The sequence below is a fragment of the Leptonychotes weddellii genome, chromosome 1 (assembly GCF_054177405.1).
Source record: "Leptonychotes weddellii isolate Sample4059 chromosome 1, ASM5417740v2, whole genome shotgun sequence".
Classification (NCBI taxonomy): Eukaryota; Metazoa; Chordata; class Mammalia; order Carnivora; family Phocidae; genus Leptonychotes; species Leptonychotes weddellii.
Genome location: NC_138369.1, coordinates 150,222,901 through 150,245,729, shown reverse-complemented (window position 1 = coordinate 150,245,729; position 22,829 = coordinate 150,222,901). Strand labels below are relative to the sequence as shown.

General features: G+C 44.6%; 1 protein-coding gene across 5 annotated transcripts; it reads left to right on the top strand.

The window, feature by feature from the left end:
* Positions 1-4,807: 4,807 nt before the first annotated feature.
* Positions 4,808-22,072, top strand: NIT2 (nitrilase family member 2). 5 transcript variants are annotated; one of them, XM_081797874.1, is made up of 10 exons: positions 4,919-4,950; positions 8,377-8,495; positions 9,116-9,236; positions 10,664-10,752; positions 14,266-14,359; positions 15,076-15,150; positions 16,266-16,344; positions 17,786-17,884; positions 19,956-20,011; positions 20,382-22,072. In XM_081797874.1, exons 1-10 carry the CDS (start codon positions 4,923-4,925, stop codon positions 20,471-20,473), a joined length of 852 nt encoding a protein of 283 aa, XP_081654000.1. In that variant the 5' UTR covers positions 4,919-4,922; the 3' UTR covers positions 20,474-22,072. The 5 variants fall into 5 exon arrangements, with proteins under 5 accessions (XP_081654009.1, XP_081654000.1, XP_081654027.1 ...); XM_081797883.1 differs by lacking the exon at positions 9,116-9,236 and having other exon boundaries at positions 4,808-4,950; XM_081797901.1 differs by lacking the exon at positions 19,956-20,011 and having other exon boundaries at positions 20,579-22,072.
* The last annotated feature ends 757 nt before the right edge of the window (positions 22,073-22,829 follow it).

Here is a 22,829-nt window from a genome sequence, read left to right as displayed (position 1 = left end):
TATCCCCTCTTCCCTCCCTATTCCCTGGGAATTATTTTTGCTTTTTAAGGTAGAAAATCAATTCTCTTTACATAGATTTGATCCTAATCGCCAACCACTAATGAAACACGTTTTCTAGTAGGGATGATAAATTTGTACTGATACATACTCAACCATTTTTGCTGCCAGTATGTTTCACACAGGATCTTTAACTCCTTATACTAAACTAGCCAGCCATAGATTGGCAATTCTATTTAAAAATTGACAGTTTGTCTTGGGGAAAACCCAACTCCATAGGTTGTGTGATGAAAGTAATGTTTCAACTTTACCCTTAACATTTTGAATTAAAAAATTTATTGAACTATAATCCACATACCATAAAGTTCACCTTTTTGAAGGTCAAGGAAGTGGTTTTTAGTATATTCACAGACTTGTGCAACCATCACAACTATTTTATTTCAGAACATTTCATCGCTCAAAAAAGATCCATACCTGGGGCGTCTGGGTGCCTCAGTAGGTTAAGTGTCTGCCTTTGGCTCAGGTCATGATCCCAGGGTCCTGGGATCCAGCCCGCGTTGGTTCCCTGCTCCGTGGTGTTGGGGTGCGGGGGAGTCTGCTTCTGCCTCTCCCTCTGTCCCTCTCCCCTGCCCTACCCCCTTGTGCTCTTTCATGCGCTCTCTCTTTCTCTCTCAAATAAATAAAATCTTTAAAAAAAATCCATACCCATTAGCAGTCACTCCCCTTTTCACTTTCTTCCTCCAGCCCTTGGCAGCTGCTAATTTCCTTTCTGTCTCTATGGATTTGCCTATTCTGGACATTTCATGATAAAAGGAATCATACAATAAGTGTCTTTTGTGTCTGGCTTCTTTCACTTAGCATAATATTTTCAAGCTTCCTCCGTGTTGTAGTATGTATCAGAATCTCATTCCTTTTTATGCCTGAAGAATATTCCGTTGTATGGATATATCACGTTTTATTTATCCATTCATCGCTTTTAAGATTTTTTTTATTTGAGAGAGAGAAAGAAAGTGAGTATGAGCCAGGGGAGGGGCAGAGGGAGAGGGAGAAGCAGACTCCCCGATGAGCAGGGAGCCCAATGCGGGGCTCAATCCCAGGACTCCAGGATCATGACCTGAGCCGAAGGCAGACACTTAACCGACTGAGCCACCCAGGTGCCCCTATCCATTCGTCACTTGATGGACATTCGTGCAAAGCTCTAAACCCAGTATGATAATTCCCAAGTTGGATCTTTTGTTTTTTTGTAGTATATATTCTCCTAAGATCTCATCTGCTCTTAGAGTTCTTGTTCTTATATGGTGGAGATGATTCTAATTCTGATTTTCAACCCTTTGTCTCTGCTATTAGTCATTTGTATATCTACCTCACCCCCAAAAATTGAACTTTATGTCCCCCCAGACTAACTTCCCTAATACTATGAAGAGTGATTGGAGGATAAGATGCTGAGGGAAAGGAGACCAGTTAAATTGCCTAAAGCAATCTCCCCCAAATGAGGAAAGCCTAGCCATGAGGGGTGGTCACAGGGACAGAAAAGGAGGCAGAAATCAAGGGGTATTTTAGGAGAGTCAGAAGGGCCCTGTCCTTCACCAGAGGTGGATGGTAAACATACAGAAGTGATTTCGATTTTTGAGGGGAAGGCATGGGGAACTAGGAGAATTGGAAAACAGCACAAATGGTGGTGCCTCTATGTAAGAGCAAAGCTGGGAGAAGCTCTTTTAGAGATGATAAAATGAGTTTTGGATGGTTGAGTTTAAACTGATGTCAAGGCATGTAAATAGAGATGACTTACAGCAGCTGGAAGTGCTGGGAAAGCTCCTCTGGAATAAAAAAAGAAATCTGACCAGTACCAGCCTGGAAATGGTCATTGAAGCTGTGAGACATGATTGGCAATACCAGATTTTGGAGATCCATTTAGTGTAGTGCTTTTAATCTTTGGCTACTTTTCAAATGTCAGATGAAAGGGAACATGGAAACATGAAGGCAGAGCTGCTGTGGTTCACAGGGAGTGAAGAGGTGACAGACGAACTCAGTCCTCCAACCTCTCCTTTTGCCTCTGAACCCTTCTGTGCTACAGATGATGAAAAGGCCCTGAGAATGAGGCGATTTGCCTTAGCATCATATCAGTGGCAGAACCAGAACTGGAACCCAGTGACTAGCTTTTCCCTTAGGGCTTAGTTTAGAACTTTAGAAACTTCTAAAGGAAAGCTCAAAAACAGTTTTCATATTTCTTACTGTTCCCTTCTCTAGAACCCAAGTCACTAGCTTCCCTGCATGCGATGTAGGGAACATAGCGCCCACAGACTCTTGGTCTTGACGTCCCTCTCCTGGTTCTCCTACCTCTCAGATGGCTCCTTACCAGGTTTCACAGGCCCTTCTTATGCCTGTGCTTTTCACAGTCCACTCGCAAGTTGTCATCCACACTCAGAACTTTGTCCTAGTTTAAATTGCTGATGACTCCTAAATCAGTCTCCAGCCTGAACATCTGAGTTTGAGGCTTAGGACCAACTGCTTAGTGGACATCTCCACCTGGATGTTCTAATAACATGTCTAGCCATGTTTGGTACCACTGTTAGATACAACTTAATGCCAATGAACTTGCAAATCTAAATGAAATGGGTGACTTTTTTTGGCAGATTATAAGTGGCCAATATTGACTCAGGAACCTTAATAGGCTAATAAACATAGCAGAAATTAAAAGGTTATTATCTTCCTGCTATAAAGCCAGGTCCAGCTGGTCTGTTAAACCTTCAAAAAAACCATAATTGCTACGTATTTTCCCCTACATTTTTATTATGAACATTTTATAATTTGAAGTTTTATAGTTCAATACTTTTAGAAAGTCTTTTTTTTTTTTTTTTTAAAGATTTTATTTATTTATTTGACAGAGAGAGACACAGCGAGAGAGGGAACACAAGCAGGGGGAGTGGGGGAGGGAGAAGCAGACTCCCCGCCGAGCAGGGAGCCCGATGCGGGGCTCGATCGCAGGACCCTGAGATCATGACCTGAGTCGAAGGCAGACGCTCAACGACTGAGCCACCCAGGCGCCCCTACTTTTAGAAAGTCTTAAAATAGTACTATGAACAGCTATATATTCTCCTCTTAGATTTAATAAATTTGCCACATTTGCTCTATAAGCACATATTGTTTTTGCCTACCATTTGCAAGTCAGACATTCTGACACTTTACCCCTAAATACTTCAGCATGCATCTTCTCAGGGTAAAGACATTGGCATAATCACAAAATTCATCAAAGCATCAAATATCCAGTTCATACTTGAATGTCTCTATTCCAAAAATGTTTTTAGAGTATCCTTTTAAAAACTAGGATCCACTTCAATAAACTACTCCAGAGCATTGAAAAGGATAGCAAGAAAAAAAAAAAAAAGGAAGCTTTTATTCATTTTATGATTTTTCATCCCCAAACCTGAAAAAAAAAAAAACACACAAACACATGAAACACAAAAATCAAAAAGCAATCCGGGGCAAGTGGGTGGCTCAGTCTGTTAAGCGTCCGCCTTTGGCTCAGGTCATGATCTCAGGAATCTTGCTCAGCAAGGTGTCTGCTTCTCCCTATCCCTCTGCCCCACCCCCAGCCCCCACACTCACTCTCTCAAATACATAAAATCTTTTTAAAAAATCAAAAAGCGGGCGCCTGGGTGGCTCAGTTGGTTAAGCGACTGCCTTCAGCTCAGGTCATGATCCCAGGGTCCTGGGATCGAGCCCCACATCGGGCTCCCTGCTCCGCGGGAAGCTTGCTTCTCCCTCTCCCATTCCCCCTGCTTGTGTTCCCTCTCTCGCTGTGTCTCTTTGTCAAATAAATAAATAAAATCTTTAAAAAAAAAAATCAAAAAGCAATCCTAATAAATATAAATGCAAAAGTCCTAACAATATTAGGATATTTCAGTAAGAGTGAGTAAGGGACAGGCGGGGCTAGGTAGGGAGAGACAGGTATGGGGCTATGGGATCAGGCTCACAGAAATCCCAAAAACGCTGAGGTGTAAGGAAACCAGAGATAAGGGAACAAACCAGACCACCCTGCCCTAGGCGTGTGGGGGGAGTGTCTTTTTTATAATAGTCACCTGTGACCAACAAAGAATAACCAGATCCTAACAAAGAAGCCATTAAAAATGTTATCGCTAGTCCCTTACTCAAGCCAAGACATCACAAGAATGATAAGGCCACAAGCTGCCTGGTCAGTTCTAAAAAAAAGACTCAGTGGAGGCCCTCGTTGGCAACCCTGTCGGGACCCCTCTCACTCCTAAAAGCTTTTTTCCTGTATCCTTGCTTAATAAACTTCTATCGCTTTACTCACTCTCCTTTGTCCGCGAGATTCATTCATTCTCCGATTCCGTGAGACAAAGAGAAACCTAGCTTTCCCGCTTCAAGTGGACTGAACTTTTGAGGATCCTGTGTTTGAACTGTTTCTCTTTTCCCCTCCCCCATGACGCAGCAGCCTTGCGGTCAGAGCGCACTGATGTCTTGAGTGATTAAACCAACCTAGGTAATTCCATCCCCGTCACAGCGACTTGTTCAAGTAGCCCAAGGCAATCAGCAAATACGGTATTATTCCCGGCCAGAGGTGATCTAACCAGCAAGGGGTTCAGTCCTTTTGCCAAGAATCGGAGAGGCCGATTGTTAAACACCACCCCAAATTAGGTCGCCCACCTTGGTCCCTTTGCCTTTTGAGGCATTACTTTTTCTGGATTATGTTGTTATTCGTCGTTTCTCCTTGGTTCATCCTAGTGCAAACAGCGAAGACTAACAGGTGTTTGAGGAGAGCAGGAAAGAAGACACGCTCTGGGCGGAGCCGGGAGGCGGGGTGTGGATGGAGCCCAGGCCCCGCCCCCTCCTGCGCGCGGCTCTGCCCCGCCCCGCGCCGTGTCGCCGCTCTCGGTCCAGAGACCTCCGCTGGGGCCGCGCCACCGATGGTGCTACCTGGGAGAGCAATGGCCAGTAAGTAGCGCGGCGGCCCGAACTCAGGCATAGGACCGGGAGGCCTAGGTTGCGGAGCCGGCAGCGGGTCTCCCCGGCTCAGCCCCTCGCCTCCGCTCCGTGTCCCCGCCGCGCCCCAGGCCTTCCCCTGCCCGCCGTTCGCGGGACTGGGGCCTCGGGCGTCTTGGCGGCGGAGCGCGGCCCTGCGCGCTCCCGGGGATTCCAGGCTTCCGGGAGGGCCGGCGCGGCCGCGGGAACGCGGGGCCTCCCGGCCAGAAGGGCCCGCGCCTTGCTCCTCGCTGGGCTCCTGCGTCCCACCCGGTGCTTCTAGGTGCATTCCGGGGCCGCCCCCTGCAAGTTCACCTGCGCGGGAAGAGGCAGGTAGACGGGTGATCACTTAAAATCCAAGTTCCGCACCCCCTTTTTCCCTGCCCCAACTCGAAGACTGCACTTCCAGTAAAGCCTTTCAGTGATTATGATACTTCTGCTAGTGTGGGAACCTCTGTCTTGTGGGATTCTTGGAGGCTCTTAGGTTTTGCATTAGCGCTACTATCCAGTGGGGTCGCTTTCACTCTCTTCACAGATTGATTTTTGGACTTGGGTTTTGCAGAGGCATCAACCCTAATTATTTGTGGTTGGAACCCTGTCACGTGAAAATGAAGCATCTGTTTTCTTTCATTTGGGCTGGGTGGTCAGAGGACTGGTTAACTTGCCCCATGTTGCACCACCCCACCCCCCACACCCAGTGGGGAATGCTCTCTTCTGGACAAGAAAACTGGACAAACTGTTTCTGCATCTGGACATTGAGCTTTCAGGTTAGGTATTACATGTTCCTTACACATCCCTGTCCTGGATCGGCCCCAGGGGCACGTTTCTAGCGATCTCTGACTCCAGGTCTTTGCCAGATTCTTTTACAGGAGGCTTTGGAGTGCTCTGGACTCATAGTCTGGAGACCTGGATTGTTACAGTTTTGCCTCAGCCCATGTCAACAAGTCATTTAATCTCTCTGAACCTCAGTTTCCTGACTTGTAAAATGGGCATAAACTGCCCCTGCTGAGTCTTGGGAGGCTCCCACGAGATGGTAAGGTTTGTGGAAGTGCTGTTTTTCATCTTAACCTGCCAGAGCTCAGTGCAAGTTGGGGGCTGAAGCAATGTTCAGGACCGGGGTATGGAAGTCCTTGTACACCCCTCCCTCTGCGTGTGGCCAGTATCTTTGAAGACGCAGGGCATGACAGAGGCTGGTGGACTTGAGAGCTGTGGTTCCTTGTGGGGTTGAGGGTGGTGTCTGATTTGTGTGAGGAACGTTTTCAAGTTACATGACCTCCCCGCAACCCACCCAAAAACGAACAAATGAAGTTCCCATCCTGCTTTACAGGTCTAGATTTTGGCTCGGATTTGCCACTGACTTGTTCACTGATCCTGTGCAGCTTCCCCCCTGCAATCCCCTTGTTTCCTCATCTACCAAATAGTGTTAAGGACGCCTCAGATGCTCGTGTGCGTAAAGGGCCTGGCACATTCCTTACGCTTTTTCCCAAGTTGGTCCCTTCACTTAGATATTTTTTATCCTTTTTTTTTCCTTTGGTCAGTCTTCCATTTTTAGATTCTGATAAATATTAGAGCAGCCAAGGACCTTAAAAATGATTGTATTTTCATTTTACAGCTGAGGCGATGAAGTGACTAGTATTGTTTTCAGCATCAAGAAACCCCTCACTGGTGGCCTTTCCCTGCCGCAGCCCCTCAGAGGAGGGGGTGATTTGCAGAATGTCAGGCGGTCCCCAGCCTGGATCAGGACAGCTGCCTTTCTGGGTAGGATGAGGGAGAGGGGAAACGGTCAGCAGAGCCATGGTGAATTGCATCTTTTAATCCCTCAGAAGCAGAGACAAAGCCCAGCTTCTGACAGTTACAGTGTTGACTTTCAGTGGGTCTGTAGGATGGTCTGGTGACACCTAAAGGTATCTGTTTGCTCCCAAGTAATCCCAGCTTTGGTTTTTCCTGTTTTCGTTTCCTTCATTTTCACTCAGATTCTGAAACTCCTCAAGTGGCATTCAGGGTTAAATTGAGCTCTTCTCACTATATTTAGGACAAACCAAGGAGTGGAACATCTGAGTTTTCCTACTTTTAGGGTTACCACTTAGCCAGAGAGGCCTTCACAGGTAAGGGTCTGTCAGTGTTGCTTCTTCGGGGGACATTTGCACCATTGTAGGCGACACCCAGGGGGAGAACTCTCTAATGGTTTTCAGGTTCTAGAGCTTTTCAGATTTCTAGAGCAGAGGTGGGGTAGGGAAGCCAGGGAAGGCCATTACTGATAATTCCTGAAGTTTTGCAGAGCTTCATGGGTTACCACGTGCTTTGGATCCTTTAATGTCCCCTTCCATCACACCATGAGCGAAAACTGCATCAGTTAGGGTCCAGATAGGACACAGAAACCACACCAGTCACTTGAACAGGAAAAATTTTGTATGAAGAATGATTAACCAGTAGGTGATTAAGAGCTACAAGAGAACTCTAAAGAATATAGGAGAAGCACATGTGGGGTGTAACTATTACCTCAAGGAGGGAATAAGCCTGGAAGAGCCCCTGACCTCCTTTGCGGACAACATTTCTTGTTGGCCACATAATCGGCGGGACTCAGTCTGTGATGGAAACGTGGAGCCCCTTACCCAGGTAGCAGGAAGAAGCACTGCTAGTTTTTCCTTCCACAGTCTCTCTCTCAACCACTCGTGGCATTTTTTATTTGCTACTTACTGTTGTGCTCTCTGGGGCACGGGAATATTCATGGGGTGAGTGCAAAATCTCACAGGTGCCCGGTGGCCCTGCCCCGGGATAAGCCCCGGTGCAGCTCATCGGCTGCCAACCCCCCCCACCCCCGCCAGCAGCTGGGCCCGGGACACCAGGTCCCAGCTGGTGGGGGGGAGCAGAGACAGGTGTCTCCCCTTCCCACGGGCCCGCTGCCCCACTTCACGGCGAGTGGGTGATTTCCGAGGGATTTCACCTGCACTGAGATGTGCTCAGTACCCAGGTCAGGGGTAGGTTGAGTCCCAAGATCAAACAGTAAGGGATAATTCCATGTTCAGACTCAGTCTCCTTCTTTCAAGCCGCGGTCTCATTAGTATGTAAGAAGCTGGCCCTGCCCACCCCACTGAGGCTCTCGTGCCGGTGGGAGCGTGACCCGGGGTGGCGTTCTCTTCCAGGGTTTCTCAGCCTCGGCATCAGTCACATTTCGGGTTGGATCGTTCTTTATTGTGAGGGACTGTCCTGTGGCCTCTGGCATGCTGAGCAGCGCCCCTGACTTCTGCCCATTAGGTGCTAGGAGCACCCCAACAGTTGTGCCCATCCAAATGTCTCCATTGTCACATGTCCCTGGGGGTCGGAATTGCCCTCCGGTTGAGAATTGCTCTGATTCAGCAGTCAGATCTTCTGACAGTTTTCTCTCCTCTTCATCCTCAGCTTTCCGCTTGGCCCTCATCCAGCTTCAGGTTTCTTCCATCAAATCAGACAACGTCACTCGAGCCTGTGGCCTCATCCGGGAGGCAGCAACACAAGGAGCCCAAATCGTTTCTCTGCCAGTAAGTATGGAGGCGGAGAGGGTCACCTCCTTCTGGGAGCTCTTGACCGACTAGAATACGGCCTGCATCCAGGGGTCCAGCGTATTCTGGGGAATGGGAGATTTCGCGGGATCAGCATGATAGTGCTGGAAGGGAGCTTAGAAACCGCTCATTTTACAGATGAGGAAACAGCTTCTGTGGCTTTTGAAGCTTCTGTATTTTTTTCAAGCACAGGCTTATTGCTTTCCATAGCTAAGGATATAATTTTGAGCCCGTGGATTCATTCTAACACCCACAGCCCTGTGCTTAAGCCAAGTTGTAGCGGGGCCTGGGTGCCCAAGGGTGGGAGCTCATAGTTCGCCTGCAGACAGTGAGGAAGAGGCCGATCTGCCAGGTTGACAAGGGTCTGAGAGAGCACACAGGACGTGTGTCGCCTCGCCCCACCTGCGCCAGCCCAGGTGTTCGCCTGTGGCCACAGGCTCTCTGGCTCTGGGTCCTATTGTTTTCCTTACCAGCTGTATTTTACCCCTTCGCGAGCAGAGCTTACGAGAGGCAGCTGTGCCTTCTTAAAGCAGAACTGTAAAATGGGTTGGATATTTTCGCGGGTTTTTTTCCCTTTTTCTCTGCCAACATTATTCTAGGAATGCTTTAATTCTCCATATGGCACGAAATATTTTCCTGAATACGCTGAGAAAATTCCTGGTGAATCCACACAGAAGCTTTCTGAAGTAGCAAAGGAGTGCAGCATATATCTCATTGGAGGTAACGTCCTGCCCTCAAGGTGTAGTGGCCTAAACATTAAAAACATCTGAATACTTTCTGTTACATTTAAACCATGGAATACAAACCATGTAAATTAGGCATTGAAAAGAATGTGGTGAGGGCACCTGGGTGGCACCTTCCGATTAGGTCATGATCTCGGGGTCCAGGGATGGAGCCCCTTCATCAGGCTCTCTGCTCAGCGGGAGCCTGATTCTCCCTCTCCCTCTGTGCTCGCTCACTCGCTGTCTCTCAAATAAATACATAAATAAATCTTTAAACAACAAAAAGAAGAATGAGGTGGATGTTATGTAATAATGTGGAAAAGTGTTCAAGACACACTGTTACATGGAAGAAGCAAGTACAATACGACATGAACAGGTACTCCCATTCCGATTAATGCCTCACACAAAAGGTTATGTATTTTTTTTTTCTGTCTTTATATATGTAGCACATGGTAAATATTGTATAAGGACACACCAAACTGATTTTCCCTGGAGAAGCAATGGGAATACAGAGGCAGGTGGAAATGTGGAAAGAAAAACCGCATTGGAGTGTCTTTCATTATACTAATACAACATGAAGAAATTTGTTTTTTCACAAAGAGGCCATATACATCAAGGTAGCTTTATAAACGTGGTTTTGAAAGAAGTGTGATTTTGAAATGCATTTAAGATTTTAAAAAATTTTTTTAAAAGAATTTATTTATTTGAGAGCGAGTGAGAGTGAGCGTATAAGCGGGGTGAAGGGCAGAGGGAGAAGCAGACTCTCTGCTGAGCAGGGAGACCATTGCGGGGCTCGATCCCGGGACTCCGGGATCATGACCTGAGCCGAAGGCAGATGCTTAACCGACTGAGCCACCCAGGTGCCCCTTGAAATGCATTTTAAAATGCTCTATTTGCTTAAAGAAAAAATACAGTAAAACTGTTTAATATAGCAAAATTATTCTGTTATATTAAGAATTAGAAATGAATGAGAGGTGAAGAAAAGACAAAGCAAGAAAAGAGAGAAATGCAGGCACTACATTCAGTGGTGTCAGGACTGGCTTACATTCCCATCTTGAGGCCTTTTTGGATACAGTTATGTTGCAGGACCTGGTGAATTTAAGTTGAGCAACAGTGAATCCTCCATGTTGCTCTAGTGTTATAGATTAAGTGTAGCTCAAGATCAAAGCCGAATTCAGAAACAGTTTGGTTATTTTTGAGACCTGTCTTTGGCATCTGACTTAATTATATTTCATCTATACTCTGAAGTTTATCTCTGAAAGATCATCCTCAAGAAGACAAAAAGAACCATTAATAACCCTTAGAAGATAGTATACTTTATTCCTGGACCCAAGTGACAGTTTATCAAGTGTTTGTCCAGTGATCATAAAAGAATGCTTTATTCAGAATATTTTCTTTGCCTGTGTGTTTCTCCTCTCATGAAAGGTTCCATTCCTGAAGAGGATGCTGGGAAATTATATAACACCTGTGCCGTGTTTGGGCCTGATGGCACTTTACTGGTAAAGTACAGAAAGGTAAGCAGGGAATGTTGCAAGTCTCATCACCTCTTGAGAATTTGCTCTAATGTTCCATAGTCTCTCTCATCATATTGCACACACATGGGGCGTTAGATGAATTGGTATAGTCAACTTGTCGAATCTTGGCTGTTGACATTTTGATATAAATTTTAGACTTAGCCTGTCAATTTCAGCAAAGGAAAAGTCTACAGGAATTTTGATTAGAATTGCACTGAATATAGAGAGGTCACTTTGGGGAGAGTTGACATCTTTGCTGTAGTAAATGCATACATATTGAGAATTGTTAAATATTCCTGGTAAATTGGTCCTTTTGGCGGGCGCCTGGGTGGCTCAGTCGTTAAGCGTCTGCCTTCGGCTCGGGTCATGATCCCAGGGTCCTGGGATCGAGTCCCGCATCGGGCTCCCTGCTCGGCGGGAAGCCTGCTTCTCCCTCTCCCACTCCCCCTGCTTGTGTTCCCGCTCTCGCTATCTCTCTCTCTGTCAAATAAATAAATAAAATCTTTAAAAAAAAAAAAATTGGTCCTTTTGGCATTATGAAATCCATTTTTTTTCTCATAATACTCTTTGTCTTGAAGTTTATTTTTTCTCTGATATTGCTATGGCCACTCTAGGCTTCTAATACTTAGTGTTGTATAATACATCTTTTTCTAATTCCCTATTTTCAACCTGTATGTGTCTTTATATTTAAAATGATTCTCCTATAGATAGCCTGCAGTTGGGTCTTGTTATTGTCTTCATTCTGACAACCTCTGCCTTTTAACTGGCGTGCGTACTCCACTTATATTTAATGTAATTATTGGTATGGTTGGATTTAGGCATTAGACATTTTACTGTTTTTTTTCCCTTTGTTCCTCTTTCCTGCATTCTTTTGGCTTAGTTGAGTATTTTTTAGAATTCCATTTTAATTTTTTTTTTATTTTAATTTTTCTATTGGCTTTTAGCTATATACATCTTTGCTTTTTTTTAAGTGTTGCCCTAGGGATTACAACATGCACCCTATCTTTTTGCAGTCTCCTTAGAATTAATATTATACTGCTTCATATGAAATTTAAGAGCTTCCCAATTGTATCATTTCCTTCCCCACCCCATTTTGTTATAGTTGACATACATGTTGCATCTACATATATTATAAATCCCACAAAACACTAAGTTTTTAAGTAATTATGTGTATTTTAAAGAAAGATAAAAATATTTTGTTTACTAAAATGTTTACCTTTTTGGTATTTTTCTTTCTAAAGAGCATAGTTCTATCTGGTATCTTTGCCTTCAAACAGAAAGACCTTCTTTAGAATTTTTCTAGTGAGGATGTGCCAGGTAGGAATTCCTTTAGTTTTTGTTTATGAATATATCTTTATTTTGTCTTCATTGTTGAAAGATACTTTTGCTGGAATAGAATTCTGGGTTGACCATTTTCTTTTGTCTCCTAGAAATTTGAGCGATGTTTTTCAGGTATCTTCTAGCCTCTTTTAAAATTTTTTCTGATAAAAAGTCAGTGGTGATTTGTATTGTTCTCCTGTATGTAATTCATGTTTTTTTCTGTCTGCCTTCAAAATTTTTTTCATAATCCTTAGTTCTCAGTGTTTTGACTCTGATGTGCCTGCCTAGATACGGTTTTCTTTATATTTGTCCTGCTTTGTGCTTCTTTAATCTGTAAATTTAACTCATTATATTGGGGGCATTATTTTGATAAATATTTTTCTGTTCCATTCTCTTCTTATTGGACTTCAATTTTGATACTGTTCCACCAAACCAGGTCACCAAGACTCTGGTTTTTTGTTTTTCCCACCTTTTTTCTCTTCTTCAGTCTTCTTCAGTGTGGACACTTCACATTGATCTGTTTTTAAGTTCACAGAATCTTTTTTCTGTAAGCCCCAGTCTCCCGTATGCCAATCCAGTGAAATCTTTTAAAATTTCACATAAACTTTTATTTTTCTACAGGTATTTCCTATATGTCCATTCATTGAGAATGTATTTTTCTTTAGACCTTTGAGCTTAGTTTCAATAGCTACTGTTTGGTAATTATCACATCTGGTCTAGCTGGGGTCTCCTTCATTGATTGCCTTTTATTTTTTTTTTATTTTTTATTTTTTTTAAGATTTTATTTATTTGACAGAGAGGGAGAGGGAGAGAGAGCACAAGCAGGGGGAGCAGCAGAGGGAGAGGGAGAAGCAGGGTTCCCGCTGAGCGGGGAGCCTGATGCACGGGGCTCGATCCCAGGCCCCTGGGATCATGACCTGAGCCGAAGGCAGACGCTTAACGACTGAGCCACCCAGGTGCCCCTGATTGCCTTTTCTTTAAAGTTGGGTAACATTTTCTTGTTTCTTTGTCAAGTAATTTTGAATTACATATTGGATTATATGTTGTTGAGATTCTAGCTTCTATTACTCTGAAAAATGTTGTATTTTTTTGTTTTAGTAAGTAGTTAACTTGGTTGTACTCAAACACCATACTCTTTTTCCTTTGGGAGTGGGCAGCAACTTCAGCTGCTCTGTTCTAAGTCATTTAGCTTTAGCTGGGCTGCCTGGAGTCTGCCCTACACATCTTTAATTCAGTACTTAGCAAGAGATTTGGACAGATTTTCATATGTAGAACTTAGGGCTCTTCCTCTTGGGCTTCCTCCTTTGCAGGATTTCTCCCTCACTTTTCCAGCTGCTGTGAAACTCTGTCCTCTGGTTCCTCGGGCCAGTATTGTTATAGGTGATTTTTATCACCACTCCCAGCAACAACTGGGATCCTGCTTCCAACTAAAAGGTGTAAACAGGAAATTCACCTTGTCTTATTCCTGATCTCAGTATGAAAAAGCTTTTACTATTTCACCATTAAGTATGATGTTCCTTCCTTTTTTTTCTTTTTTCAGATACTCTATCAAATTAAGGGAGTTCCCTTCTTAGAAGAGTTTTTTTCTTTTGTTTTTAAAATAAGAATGAATGTAGAAGTTTACCAGATGCTCACTATGCACCTCTTAAGATGATCATATGACTTTTCTCCTTTATTTTGTTAGTGTGGTAAATTACGTTGATTGATTTCCTTGAATAAATCCAATTTGCTTCTGTTTGCTTTCCTTGAATAAATCCAATTTCGAAGTGATATGTTACTCTTTTTATATATTGCTGCATTTAGTTTGGAAAATTTTACCTATTTTTAATTGCTCTCCCGCTCTCCACCTCTCCTGCCAGTTTGTCAGGTTGATTTTGAGTCTGTGAAGACTTCACTTAGCATTTATACTGAATAAAAGAATAACATGTTAATTGCTTCCCAAAAGAAACCTAGACAGTCAGCTTGCACACCACCTAGGAAAGAAGTGTCATAAAGCCTACAGCATGATTTTCCCGTTTTGCATATTAGAACTCACTTTGATAAGATGTCAGCTTGTGGGGTGGGTTTTGTGGGGGTTGCTGTTTGTGTAGTTAATCTCAGAGCATCCCAGTTTCCGGCCATGGAAAGATGTTTGCTATGATTGCCGTGACCCTGCTGGAGAAGAGGTAACCAAATTCATTGCTTGTGGTGCAGCTCCATCTGTTTGACATCGATGTTCCCGGGAAAATTACATTTCAAGAATCTAAAACGCTGAGTCCTGGTGATAGTTTCTCCACATTTGATACTCGTAAGTACCAGACATGTTCACCTGTTTTAGTAGTATCAGTAGAAGAGGATCAGGTGTTCCCTTTTTTTTTTCCCTCGTATGTCCCTCCCCCACTTCTTTACATACCCTGACTGCAACACCAGAAGTGAGACGGGTGGAGAATGGTCAGAGATCTAGAAAGGGCGGACTGAACAGAGAACAAAGGGTTTGACCTGATTTTGCTCTACCATTTGGTCACAGCATGGTATTAGCATGATTGCTTCCAGAGTTTATCTCTTAGGCTGTGATTGAACACCTCCACACAGATAATAAGCATTCAGTTAGAATGAATTTCTCATTTCTTTTTTTTTTTAAAGATTTTATTTATTTATTTGAGAGAGAGAGAATGAGAGACAGAGAGCATGAGAGGGAGGAGAGTCAGAGGGAGAAGCAGACTCCCTGTCCAGTCAGGATGTGGGACTCGATCCTGGGACTCCAGGATCATGACCTGAGCTGAAGGCAGTCACTTAACCAACTGAGCCACCCAGGCGCCCTGAATTTCTCATTTCTAATCTGAGATAAATGATGTCTTTATGAGGGAAAATCCAAGCGGGAATAAGCTTAATACTTCTCCATCCATGGCCCGGGGTTAATGTATTGCCATCAGTGTTTTGAGATCTTACATGGAGGCTTTACTCTGCCGCACCGTGTTTCAAAAGGTTAACTTTTCATTTGTGCATTTTCTGTTTGAAAAACAGCTTACTGCAGAGTGGGCCTGGGCATTTGCTACGACCTGCGCTTTGCAGAGCTCGCACAGATCTACGCCCAGAGAGGTGAGACGGCACCACGACTCTGTGGTGTAGGTGCTTAGAGATTTGATTCTGGCTTGGTCTTTGTGTGTCGAGGGAGCCCTTAGGCAGAAAAACTGGAGAAGAGGTCTTAATCTCTCCACCCCATCTGATTCCTCAGACTTTTGCTGTATATGGACAGTATGGTTTTTCAGAGATTGTATTTCAATACACCCTGCAGCTAAGGCAGGAACCGTGCTCCTAAATCTGCTCTATTCTTTGAGCCCTTCTTGCTACCATGTTTGGAAAGAGTCACATGGAGCCCACTAAAAATAAGGATGTGGTCTAGGGTGTCTGTCATGGATTTCACACTCAGTAGTCCTAGATGTTGGGTACAGTAGAAATATAGTCTGTGACTTTTTGGTCCAGAGAAGAAATGTCCTACTGGCCTAGAAGAACACTGAGCCAAGTCAGAAGATCCGGGTTCTGCTTCCAGCTCTCCTCCTTAATTGACGTGATACTTTGAGTAAATTATTTAATTTTTAGAGCTCTGTGGATCTCAGGTTTTTCATAGGCGTAGTGTGTGGAGATTAAGGAGGGAGAACTTAGCTCTTCGTATGGTACTCAACAAATGTGAGCATCCCTGCTAGACTGTCCAAACTACTCTGATCCGGACTTGACTTTTCACTTAACAAAGTGGAGTGGGTGCAAACATTTTGATGGCCTGCTCAGCAAAAAAGGTGGATGTGCATGGGCTCTGGGTTGGCAGACCCTGTTGAGCTCTCTCAGTAAGCATTAGAGCACCTACTCTGCCCCCCATTTCACTTGAAAAGCATTAGTGAATGTGGTCCTTGGCCGTGCGGAGCTGACCATATGGTGCTGAGAGAAATTTGAATGATTTTTTTTTTTTTTAAGTGAAGTCACATACCGTGGTTTTGGTCATCAGTACCACTGTTTTTGAATGTATGTGTAGCATGTGTGTGTCTCTAAAGGAATTCAGAGCCATAACTTAATACTCCTGACAGTGTCCGGCTTGGCTGACATCTTTTCATGCTTGGGAAAGTTCGAGTTTGGTCCCCACTGGGTAAAGAACAAAATGGGGAGCTAGTGTGGTGGGGTGTTAACCTGGACCCACTCTTCTCTGGCCTTTCTCTCCCAAGGCTGTCAGCTGTTGGTGTATCCTGGAGCTTTTAATATGACCACTGGACCAGCCCACTGGGAGTTGCTTCAGCGAGGCCGGTAAGAAAGCCCCTCAGACATACCTTCAGGTGTCTCAGTGTTGCTTTGTGAAAAGATTTCCAGTTTGGTGGAAGTACCAGCGTTCCTGACTCAGAATGCTGCCCCTGACCCAGCCTGCTTTGCCATCCAGATGCAGTCGGAAGAGATGAATCAGCCCGTTGACTGTGCTCTGCAGATTGGGGTGCTTATCCCGCCCCCATCCTTTACGCCATTCTGCTCTTCCTGGAATACTCTGCCAAGACACTTGTTACAAGGTCTTGTTTTTCTAATCTGTAGTCCGAGGCATTGCACAGTGTCTTCGGCACGTCACAGTAGCTGTGTCCTGAGTCCCCTAAGGTTGGGGAGCGAGCAGTGAAGGGCAGCTAGCAGAGGTGGATGTAACATGGAAGGGAAGAAGAGTGTGACTGTGTGTGTCTGTGTAAAGTGTGCTGAAAACCATGAAGTAGTGGTCAGAAATGCTGGTTTTCTTCATTACAGTTCTGTTAATTGAGGTATAATACACTTAAAGAGAAGTACACCAATTTTAAGTCTGTAGATCAGTGAGTTTTCTGCACGTGTATTCACCTGTGACCAAGGTCAACACGGAACACTTGCAATCTCTAGAATGCTCCCTTTTGTTCCTTCCACCAACCCTGTCCTTGTTTGCCCAGATGTAGCCACTATTCTCACCTCTAAAAATGATGGTGATTTTTATCAGAGGAGGCAGCAGAGGTGTTTGGCTGGTTGCTTGGTGGAAGATGGGGTAGGGGCATCCGATACCATGTATATTAATGAATGCAGTCTTGAAGAAAGCAGAAAAGCTTGAGAAACATTGGAATGGCCTGGCATGGATCCGCTGATTGAGCCCGGAGAGCTCCCAGGTGAGGTGGCTTGATGTACCCAGGCTGCCACCTGAAATTCTTTTCTAATCTGAGCTGATGGGACTTCGGCCACTGGGGGCATGGAAGTCCCGTGCGGCCCTGCAAGGCGTATGGCCCGAGCAAGGCTGGCCCATTCTCTCTGGCCACCTTGACTTGCTCTTTTGTAGGTTAACAGGTTGGCTCAGGCCAGGGTGTCAACTGTGGTGGTGCTGACATTTTGGACTAGATCATTCTTTGCTGTGGGGGCTGTGCTGTGCATGGTAGGATGTTTAGCAGCATCCCTGGTCTCCATCTACTAGGTACCAGTAGCAGCCTCCTGTCACCAAAGTCAAAAAGTCAAAGTCAGTGTCTTTGGACATTGGCAAATGTCCCCACTGGGCAAAATCACCCCCAGTTGAGAACTGGTTTATGCATTGAGATACTTTTTGAAGAGAGGGTTTCATGGCTTTGGGTGTTTCCTTCCATGTCTGAGCCAGCCTACCCTGTCCTAGTTTTTAAAAGAAGGATCTGTACATTTGGAATAGAAAAATGTTGCCAATCGATAATGTATGAATTCTCTCTTTTTTGTCTGTTGACAACAGGGCTGTTGATAATCAGGTATATGTGGCCACAGCATCTCCTGCCCGGGATGATCAAGCCTCATATGTTGCCTGGGGACACAGCACTATTGTGAGTCCTTGGTGAGTTGGCTAAGCAGGGACAGGCTCCCCAGGAGCTTGAGAGAGGGGGCACTTGGGTGGGTGGGTTTTCTGATTCCCCACCAGCCCTGCCGCTCCCTCAAACCCCCATATCCTCACATGCCTGCCAGGTCTGCGCCTCATCTGCGAGAGACCCTTCCACTTGAAAACCGTGTGAGAAAGAAGTGGCCCTGCTGTCCTGACTGAGTATTTGGCCTTAGCCGTCTTCTGAGTGGCTCTTGTTGTCAGTCGGACTTGGATCACATGGGGGAAACAGGCAACACTGATGATTTTAGTAAAGAGGGCTCCCAGACTCTTGGCTTTTGGTTAAAATTTAAGCTGGGTGACTGGTTCTAGAACAGGAATTAGTTACAGGGCGAGGATTTTGCTCCCTGCCTAATGAATAGAGGATGGGGGAGGATGTGTTCAATTAAGGGGAACTCTGCCCTTGACCTCTGTGACAGGGACAAGCCTCGTCCTAGTGAGGCCGGCACCAAAGTCCACCCAGCACGCAGTCATTTGTTATCGTACGCAGCTCCTGGGCTGTAGTTGTGCGGTTTTCGTAGCACTTTCGCACACGTGGTCTCCATGTGAACTCAGAGACTTTTCCTAAATTGGGCTCCGTTTATAGATGGCAGAACTGAAGTTCATGGGACAAAGTGGTTAGGGCTGGTGTTTAGATTCAGAACTTTTGACTTCAGAACTTGGGTTTATTCCATACCACTTCTCACATATTTGTATGATTACACACACACTGATGTGTATTTCTATAATTTCAGGGTAAATAGACCAGTAACAAGGCTGAGAAGGGTTATAGATCACTGTGGGTCCCTGAAGTTCTCTCTCCTGTTTTTATAGGACCCAAAGATGAAAGTGTGTGATAGGGGAAGGCCTTGGAAGATATGACCAGGGAGCCTCGTGCACATTAGATTTGGGAGGCATTGGCAGGCTGGAAGGATTAACTGGCTTGAAGATTTTCTCCAACTTGGTTCGAGTTCCTCTGTCCAGATGTTGGTGATAGGCTTCCTGGCCTCTTGGGCAGCTCTGCTCCCTGCTGGTTCTCCCGATGAACCTTGTTACTGAGCAAGCTGGCTGCTTCTGAGACAAAGTAGTTGTACATGAATTATCTTTATTGGTTCCTTTTCAAAATTCTGTCTGCAGGATTTGGGGGGCCTTCTGGCTTATATTGACATCAGGATGGGTGCCTGGGGTTACCCCAGAGAGAGATCTTTGAATGCCAGGGCAAATGGGGAGGAAATAGAAAAGAATAAGAATTTGGTTAAATGGCATTAATGATGACGTTTGTAGCTCACTGGTGCCAGGAATTTGTCTGTGGCCATCTGGGAAATGGAACCATTTACTTTGTCAGATTTTTTGTTGGGTCAGATTATTTTGTGTTTTGGAGAAATTTCATTTCAATAGATGTCTTTGAAGTCCTGCTTTGGGCTAAGAAACTCAGGACTGGAAGGTTTTCCAGATCAGCCTTTCCCCAGATTTAGGCAGGAGGAGTGTTGCTATTTCTAAGCCTGGGGTTCCTCTCCCCTTGGGGTGTGGTTTCCCCACCACTTCTTTCCTTCAAAAAACTGAAACCCGATAACAAGATAGCAGGGGCCACAAGCATGAGACCAGAGACCTAGGCAGCGCTGGGCTCTGTTCAGGCCCAGCCTCTCTGTCCCCAGGCTTGGAAGGCGCAAAGAGCCAGCCCACCCTCCCGAAAGGGTCTTACTATCGCACTCATGAAGTGACAGGACGGAGCTTCCCGATCTTTACAGGGAGCTCTATTCCTGGAGGTTTATAATCGTGGAATAACTACCATTTCCTAGCAGTTGGCAGTTTACGAAACCTACTGCATAGTCTTCTCAGTCCTCACAGAGCTCTTGTTTCCACTTTATAGGTTAGGGAACGAGCTTGCAGATGACTCGCCACAAGGCCACACAGCTACTTAAATGGTGGAGCAGGAATGTATGCCCCTCCCTTCCTGTCTTCAGTCTCCCGATGCCTTTCCCTGGGGCCCTGAGGTGGGAGGAGAGCAGGGATGTTAGTACCCACTCCCTCCCTCCGGAATCTCTTTCAGGGGGGAGGTCCTTGCCAAAGCCGGCACCGAGGAGACGGTCGTGTGTTCAGACATAGGTAAGGTTTGTCGTTGGCACAGCTTAGGTCCGTGGTGTCCCCATCGGTCTGGGGTGATTCCGCAGCTCTGAAGCTAATGTCCCCTGGAGGGCCTCCCTTGGGCCCCCCTTCTCGTTTATCCCCCTTCTCGTTTATCCTTAGGGGAACTAAGGATAACAAGCCCCGGGGGCTGTCTCTCAGCTTGAGTTTTCTTGGTTTGGTTTGAAATGACCCCAGGGACGGTGCCAGGCCACCTGGGCCTCCGGACAAGGCTGATATTACTGAGTTACTTGCTGAGATTCTGGTGGGTTTTATACTGTTTGTGGAAGAAATCCTCATTGGTTAGTGAGGAGTTACGTCTTAGTAATGGTACACTTTCCTGTTTTTGCAGACCTGAAGAAGTTGACTGAAATACGCCAGCAAATCCCCATTTTTAGCCAGAAGCGATCAGACCTCTATGCAGTGGAGGCGAAAAAGCCCTAAGGTTTATGTTTCTAACATGTCACGAAACAGGAGGATATGTTTCTACAACGTAATCCATTCCCTGCTGAATTCTTTAAAGAGATCTTTTTTTTTTTTTAATTTCAGCTTTTTCCCCTTCCTGGGAACTTTCTAATGAGATGATGGAGCATCAGCACATGGTATTTTTCACACCATATTAAATAGTTAAAAAGGACTCAGGCTGGCATTGAGAGCAGAAGGAAGAGGGGATGACTATATACCTCCCATACTAAGTTGCCTCATAGTAGTTGGTAAAAGTATCAGACCTTGGTATCTAGGTTGATTCACCTGCTACAAATACATTTGTGTCACACACACCTCTCATCTCATTGCTGGAGTTGGAACCCATTATGTAGAAACTTGGTCTGGTGCTATAGTTTTTTGGAGCAGGATGTTAAAGTTACATTTTTAGTCTGTGAGTAGCTATGGGAAGCAAGGTGATGGACCCTTGGTGTTTGCTAGAGGAGATGGCAGCCCCAGTCCTTCCTAGCAGCCTGGAGGTTCTTCAGATTCAAGGAGGAGCTCATGAATCAAGCCCAGACCCTCCTGGTCTTAGGGGAGAGGCTGTGTCAACAGTGAGTCCTATGGGGGAATGACTGGTGGCCTTTGGTCAAGGCAACCAAAGATGAGTCTCTGCAAAAGATTTTCTTGATGGGGTGAGTGTCTGAAAATCTTTTTCTTTTTGTTTTTCTCCCTAGTAACACTTTCTAGCTTGATAAAGGCAAATTTTTAGCCTAGTGGTTTTCAGAATCCTTTTGCACCATTAAAAATTAAGAATTCCAATGAACTTTATTTTTATGTATGTTATATGTTGGGCTGGTAAAACGTTTAACAACCAGCTGTCCCCCAAACCCTGATTTTGCAGTAGCATTTGCCAGTTTCCATGGTGTAAATACTTGCACTGTGGCCAAGGCTCAGACTGTCAGTATGACATCTCTAAACAGAGTTGGAAATACGCGCAGTTAGCACTCGTGAGCTGGAGCCGTCCCACACTAGCACACCACTGTTTACATATATATTTACCATCCTGGAAAATAAAACAAAATTTTAAAACAAAAGAATGCATGGGCACACATTTTATTAGCTATAAGAGTAATGACATCATCATGTCATTTAACCTTTGGAAACCAGCATTGTATACTCAGGAATACAAGAATGAAAAAGGTAAATGACATTTTAAAATTAAGTATACAATTTGGTAAAATCGGACACATGTATACATCCATGAAACCACTCTAATCAAGATAATGAACAACTCTCGCCTCCCGCCTCCTTGCAATTTTCTTGTGTTCTTGTATAATCCCCTCTAGCTACCCTTCTCACCCCCAGGCAGTCACTGATCAGCTTTGTCACTGTAGATAGGTTTGAATTTTCTGTCATTACCTAAAAGTGGAATCATACCTAATGTGTATACTTTTCTGTCTTCTTTCACTCATCATGATTATTTGGAGACTCATCCCTGTGTGTGTCACTCATTTCTTTTTTATTGCTGAGTGGTAGACCATTATATGGATATACCATAATTTGATAGACATTTGAGTTTCCAGTTTTTGGCTATTAGAAATAAAGCTGCTAAAAACATTTTGTACAAGTTGTTCGTTTTTCTTTTTTTTTTTTTTAAAGATTTTATTTATTTATTTGAGAGAGAGAGAATGAGAGAGAGCACATGAGAAGGGGGAGGGTCAGAGGGAGAAGCAGACTCCCCGCCCAGCAGGGAGCCCGATGTGGGACTCGATCCCGGGACTCCAGGATCATGACCTGAGCCGAAGGCAGTCGCTTAACCGACTGAGCCACCCAGGCGCCCCCAAGTTGTTCGTTTTTCTTGAGTAATTATCTAGGAGTGGAATGGTGGGGTCCTATGTGTATTTCACTGCCAAACTGTTCTCCAAAGTGACTGCCATTTTACTTCATCACCATCAGTCTGTCAGTGTCCCAGGTGCTCCACGTCCTCACCAATATTTGGTATGATGACTGTTTAAGTTTAGCCATTTTAATGTGTGTGTAAGGTTATTTCATTGTGGTATTTTTGCTTTGTATTTCCCTAATGACTAATAATGCTGAGCATCTTTTCATGTGCTTTGCTATCTGAGTATCCCTTTTGGTGAAATGTCTGTTCATAGCTTTTCCCCATATTTTTGTTGGGTGTTTATCCTCCTATTGATTAGTAAGAGTTCTTTCTATACTCAAGATAAAAATCCTCTGTCAGATACTATGTTTTGCAAATATATTCTCCAAGTCTGAGAAAAAAAAATGTCTTTTCATTTTTTAAAAAGTATTGTTTAAAGCAGTTTTTAATTACCATGAAGGCCAGTTAATTGCTTTTTCTTCTTTTAAAAGT